Genomic DNA, 6,366 nt, shown 5'->3' on the forward strand with positions numbered 1-6,366 from the left:
TTTTTTTTTTTTGAATTTTTTTTTTTTTTTTAAAAAAGTTCTCTCTCCTCCGACAGCCGGTTTCTGGTGACTTTCAGCATACCGCCGCGACCGTCTTCTCGTGATCTACAACTTTCGTGAAGAAAGTTTTCCCATACAGGATCTTTAAGTGATGATAAAATTACGATTTTTATGATTTTCATGATTTTTAATCAAATCAGGTTTTAAGTAACAATCAAAATCCTCATGTATAAGAAAAATTCAATCGATTCTTGTCCCATGTGGTCTGCTCTGATACCACTTGTTAGAACTCCCTATGGGTTTGAGTTTGAAACCCTATTGAGGAAACCACACAGGAAAAACAAGAACACGAATCTAATAAAATTATGGAGGATCGATTTGTACCTTTCACCTAGTATGCTGAAGATGATTGATGTTGGTCACTCCCACTTTCGCTCTCTTGGCTTGGCTATGGATCTTCTACAGCCCCTTAAACCTTCTTAGTTCTCTCACTTTAGTGGTAAAGTGGGGAAGAGTGAATAATGGTTGTAGGGACCCAAAACCTAGTATTTATAATACTGTCCTGCACTCAAAACCCTAAACCACAATGGGTTGAGCCAGCATATCCCTAAGCTTGAGAGTGGACCGAACCGGTTCATGCAATTTGACTCTCACCCATTTAATCAACCCGAATAATTAATTTAGCCCATAAATCCAACAGAATAGTCAATTAGAAGACTGGAGAATATAGTTGCCGACTTGTGGGTACAAAATGTTTCCTAAAAGATGAGGAGGATATACTTCTGATGGCCAAGTGTAACAAGACAAGTTATGGGCTCCTAAGTGATCAAATTTGAAATTGAAGTTCTCGAATCTAATCCTGTCTTTGAAGGTTGCAAGTTCTTGATGATTTAGGAAGGGCAGAAGACTTGGCATCATAAACAAGCTCGGAATAGATGTCACAGTTAAACCTTACCCCATCGCACAGTGAAGTTTTAACTCCTGATATAATTTTGTCCGCTCGATTTGTGCCATCAGATCCTCTGGTTGTGCCTTAAAATAAGTTTCCTGACTTTTTGATGTCAAATTCATTAACAGCATAGACTCTGTTTCCTTGTTTCAGTACAACCTGCTTTGCATCTGGCAGCGACAGTCTCTGCATGCATATCATAAAATGCAATATACATCACATTATTTGAAATGTTTATTTCTGAATCAAAGATAGTACTAAAAGGTATTGAGAATTATTGGACAATGAGGATGTTTGACTTTATACTTTCTTCTAGTAATTTATTGTTGGTACCTTATCAGGCTTATGGACCCTGATCTTTTTTTTCCTTTATCGGGTTTCGGGTTTCTTGCGTTTGAATTTCAAATAGAGAAAGGAAAACGAAATTTTTTATGGTGGTATAATAATTTACTCTAGTGAATTTTTATTTTTCTTGCATATTTGATGGTTCAATTACTTGATTATTAAATAACCTGTGCAGGAAAAAAATGAAGTACAACATCAAATATCCATCTTGCTTTTTGTTGGTTTAGCTTGTGGTGTGGGAATGCTTTTCTTCACAAAATTTCTAGGCACAAGGATACTAACTTGTAAGTTTTTGATCTATTCTTCATAATGTAATTCATTTCCAACTCTGAAAAATTCTGCCAACATTTTTTCTTGTCGTTTGCAAATTAGAAGGAAATTACAAAAGGTTGCCTATCCTTGACTAATTATATTTGTCTGTTCCTTTTCAGCTTTCACTGGGCCGCAGAATTTGCATTTGGTACCTGCTGCAAACACATATGTTCAGGTGTGCTGTCCATAAAGTCAACCATTTATTGTATTTTTCTACATTCGGTCAAGCATGCTTCATAGTAATCTGTTCTTTTTTTTTTATTAGGTTAATAGCTTTGATTTTTCCATTTTCAATTTTTTCATCGGTTTCAATTATCCCTTTGGTTCTAATGCATGTTATTGAGTAAGCTTAATTTATTATGTTGATAGAAAGGAATTCTATATTGTCTATAAATTTGTGAACACTATAGGCCATCGATGAGGTATACACAGCAGTTTGCACTCCTTTCTCTTGAGTCTTTGACCAAATTATATTTCTGTTGAAATTTAGTAATGGTCTCTCCCTCTTATAACTAGATTTTGTATTTGGTTACCTGTAAACCTGTGAATTCAGTTTGTGTTATTATTAACAGTTTTAACTCCACCCCCCCTCCCACCACCAAAGAAAAAAAAAAAAAAAAAGAGGAAGCCAATTTGCATTTTGCTCACCCTAAAACTTTAACTTCTTTGTTAGATGGGATGTAATTGTGCTTCATTTGTACAATCATTTCCTAATTATTGGGGTTTTATTTGCTTGATAGATTCGAGGCTTAGCCTGGCCAGCACTTCTTGTTGGATGGGTTGCTCAAAGTGCCAGGTATGGATATTGAAATTTTGTATTCAGTGTAATACTAACAAATATTTGGATTTTGATTTTGATTTATTGTTTAGGGAAAAAGTTTTCTCCAATTCTGTCTGATCTATTCATTGCCAACTCCTTCCAAACACATGCCCAACCTTCCAAGTTCCAATAATTGACAAAAAATTGAATAGTTCCTCACTGTTTTTGCTTAATCATTGTCAATTTCTCTCCATGTAAATAACCAAGCACACATAAAAAGGAACAAGTCCCTAAACCACAACACCCCTTGGGAAGAGTCAATGAAAAGCCGTTGAGTAATATGTTCCCTTGGGTGGGAGGGTCCAGTAAAAGGGCCCAAGTAATGGTGCCATACACAAAATGCTCTTTTAGATTTCTGGGACATAAAGTCACTCCGAATGCAAAATGACAGTGGATGGAGGGATGTAATGTAACAGAAAGTCAAGAATTTACAAGATTGCTTCAGCCTTAGGGCCAGACCTCCTTACATCCTCCTGTAACGGCCCAACGTCCTGAATTGGAAGATGATGTAGCTCGAGGAACTGTTTGTACTTTATGGTTTACTAGCGGTTTCCCTTGGTGGCTATTATATCTCCCACCTATCTGAAATCTTTCTTTGTTGTTGTTTGGATTTGTAACTTAAACTCAAGCAATAATTTTGCTGCAGTTGCAGCCTTTATCATCTCTATACAAATTTGCAGTTGCAGCCTTTTATCTTTTTATTATGCTAATTTTTTTCAACATTTATATAAGCTGGAGTAGCAGCTATAGCTCTTTAGCAAGAGTCAAGTGTTAATGGGGAAATTTTAATTTGGTCTTTGGCAGTCGTAGGATATTTTTCTATTGCATATCATCATCCCCATTAATTTGATGCTTTGATGTTTTCAAAGATCATATTATTGTGAGTTCCCATGTTTGAATTCAAATGAAATTTCAAGAACTTCCTCATATACTTATTGATTTATGCTGTCTTGTGTTTCTCACATTACCCAGTCTAGGAATGAAAGATTCTTGGGGACCTTTAAAGGCTTTGGCAGTTGCTAGTGCTGTAAATGGCATTGGTGATATTGTCTTATGCTCTTTCTTGGGATATGGTATTGCTGGTGCAGCTTGGGCTACAATGGTTTCACAGGTATTCTAATTGTGGTTCCAATTTTCTGTGCTTTATATGCTGTTTTAGTATCCTAATTCCTTTTGTTTAGTTTTGTAACTTACATGTATACTTTCCAGGTCATTGCGGGTTTTATGATGATTGAAGCTCTGAACCAGAAAGGCTTTAATGCTTTCTCCTTATCTATCCCATCACTTAAGGAACTAGTGCAAATACTGGAGCTTGCCGCCCCAGTGTTCATAACAATGATATCAAAGGTGAACATTAGACTTGATTAATTATTTTTCCTCACTGGTAGTTGTTTCAGTGTAGCTGATGCATTACTGATGTTCAGGTGGCCTTTTATTCTCTTCTGACATATTTTGCTACTTCTATGGGCACGATCACTATTGCAGCCCATCAGGTTAGTGTCCCCCACCCCCACCAAAAAGAAAAAAAAAAAGGGCAGCACTGTTTTCTGCGTAATATTTTGATACTCTTTCTTATACACGAGGAACCATTCAGCAATTAACTTTGTTCTTGATTACTATGTCACTGTAGGTTATGATTCAGGTTCTCTGCACGTGTACTGTATGGGGGGAGCCTCTTTCTCAAACTGCGCAGGCATTTATGCCAGAGTTGATGTATGGAGTTAATCGAAGTTTAAAAAAGGTTTGATCATCATCATTTAATAACCCTTTTGATTTTTTTTGTAGCCTTCTTGACTTTGTGAAGAATGATTTAGATAATTATCTGCATGCCTTGAATGTATTTGTGTTTGTGTTTGTGTTTGTGTTTCTGTGCATGCTATTTCCCACATGCACATTGTGTTGGTATTTTTATTAGTGAAGTTTCATTTTACTTCTTCCCCAAAGGAAAAACAAAATAGTTTATATGTTTGACTCAGGGCAATATAATTACTTCAATATTTCCTCTTCGTTTTCCAATCAGATTTATGATTTGTTGTGTTCCTTCTTCCAAGAAGTAAGTGTAGTTGTTTTTTCTATTACAGGCTTTACTTTGTCCTGAATGTAATGAATGGATTATGCATCATGCAGGCAAGGATGCTACTGAAGTCACTTGTGATCATTGGAGCCTTTACTGGATTTATGTTAGGAACTGTTGGGACATCTATCCCTTGGTTGTTCCCTTACATTTTCACAACTGATCATGCAGTCGTTGGGGAGGTTAGCTTTGTTTCCAATATTTAGGCTATTGTTGTCTTGAATATTGAATAGAACCATTTTCAGTTCCTTTTTGTTATTTTGATAGTTCAATGATCTCATTAATTAGGAAGGGACAATATCGGTCGGCTTTTTGCCTCTCTGCTGGCAAAACTGATCGGCTTTTTTTTGGTTTTGTGAGAAGAATTGAGTAATTCAAAATTTGTAACTAATGCACCTGGTGAAGTACACTAATCTGTAGAGAGATTAATGGACTACAAAACCACAGGACATAATCACAGTGACCAGAACAGTAAGTTAAACAGAACAGATTGTGAGAAATTAAATTACTTGATAATCAGCAATCAGGTGTGGCTGGAAACTAGGTTGAATGGAGTGAGGTTCCTTGATGCAGTCTGAGGTCAGTCCAAACATACCCTCAAAGGGTCTGCATGGTTTTGATCACAGGCTGCCCCAACTGATGCCTATTTTGGCCGTCAGTTTAGACTATATTGAGGCCCATATTTGGGCCCACATGCTGCTTAAACCCAAGCCTTGGTCAAGCCCTTATTCCTGCCCCAAGTAGCCATTGACCAGAAGTTTCAAACAGCCTTCTGTGACAGCTTTCATTTGGAGAATCTGTAGAGATTTCCTCATAGTTTTGTGGGCCCCAAATCTGACTATACCGTGGGACTTTTTCTTGGGGAAGTTGGTTACTTGCGGTAGAACCGTAGAGGTTCCTTGAACAGCTGGCTTATTTAGTTAGTGCATATTTACTTTCCATGCTAGTACTTTCTATTTTCATTTAATAGCAAGCAGTTGGAAGAGTTTCATATTTAGATGGTAGGATTGACTTTAATTACTTGTGTTTAGGAGTTTCTAATCCCACACAAGGGAATTTTTGCTTTTATAATTTAACTCCCTTAAAAATAGGGGCAATTACTATCACTCCCTTATACTTAGCCTCTATTTATTGATACTCCCCTACCTTAAACTTTCTTTCTTATACTTCCCCCACATTTAAAATCTTACCTGTCCTTCTCCCCTGTTGTCTCAAAATTCCAAAATTATCCCTCTTTTTCACCTGTTAACTTGTTCATCATCTTTCTTCCCCCTTTTTTATTTATTTATTTTTTATTTATCTTATCTTTTTCATGTCTTTGTCAGATGCACAAAGTGTTGCTTCCATACTTCATTGCATTAATGGTGACACCAGCTACGCATAGCCTTGAAGGGACATTGTTGGTATGCATTTGTTTGTGCACCCTATACCCTGTATCCACACTAATTTTTTCTAATGATACATTCACATGAAATTGGAAGATATAATATTCTATTCTCATTAATATATTTATGTGTCTGTGTGTAGGCTGGCAGAGATCTTAGGTTTCTAAGTTTATCAATGAGTGGGTGTTTTTCTTTGGGTGGCCTTCTGTTACTGGTAAGTGATTTATTTATGCCCTTCCCTGACACTTGAGAAGTGTGATTTTTCATTATATAAGCATCACTTATCTATGCCCCTTAATTATGGAATCATGGTAATAACCATGTACCTACTTTGAGCCTAGCCCAGTTGAACCCTATATGTGATAGTGTTAAACCATTGCTATCTTTCTTTTTATTTATAAACCATTCTCTTTTTAATGAGGATGGTTACCCACACTTCTACTCGTTGTAGAAAGCAAGTCACTTCCTCCCTCCATCCCTC

General features: G+C 36.6%; 1 protein-coding gene across 1 annotated transcript in view; it reads left to right on the forward strand.

Annotated features, from left to right (window-relative positions):
- The window catches only part of LOC122083225 (protein DETOXIFICATION 46, chloroplastic), a 10,300-nt gene that overhangs the window by 1,427 nt on the left and 2,507 nt on the right, over positions 1–6,366 (forward strand). Inside the window, exons 3-12 of the mRNA XM_042650953.1 lie at positions 1,470–1,578; positions 1,726–1,781; positions 2,347–2,402; positions 3,399–3,537; positions 3,636–3,773; positions 3,851–3,919; positions 4,057–4,167; positions 4,554–4,682; positions 5,826–5,903; positions 6,028–6,099. Coding sequence (XP_042506887.1) covers positions 1,470–1,578; positions 1,726–1,781; positions 2,347–2,402; positions 3,399–3,537; positions 3,636–3,773; positions 3,851–3,919; positions 4,057–4,167; positions 4,554–4,682; positions 5,826–5,903; positions 6,028–6,099 — 957 coding nt within the window. The remainder of the gene's footprint in view (positions 1–1,469; positions 1,579–1,725; positions 1,782–2,346; positions 2,403–3,398; positions 3,538–3,635; positions 3,774–3,850; positions 3,920–4,056; positions 4,168–4,553; positions 4,683–5,825; positions 5,904–6,027; positions 6,100–6,366) is intronic.

The sequence above is a fragment of the Macadamia integrifolia genome, chromosome 7 (genome assembly GCF_013358625.1).
Source record: "Macadamia integrifolia cultivar HAES 741 chromosome 7, SCU_Mint_v3, whole genome shotgun sequence".
Lineage (NCBI taxonomy): Eukaryota > Viridiplantae > Streptophyta > Magnoliopsida > Proteales > Proteaceae > Macadamia > Macadamia integrifolia.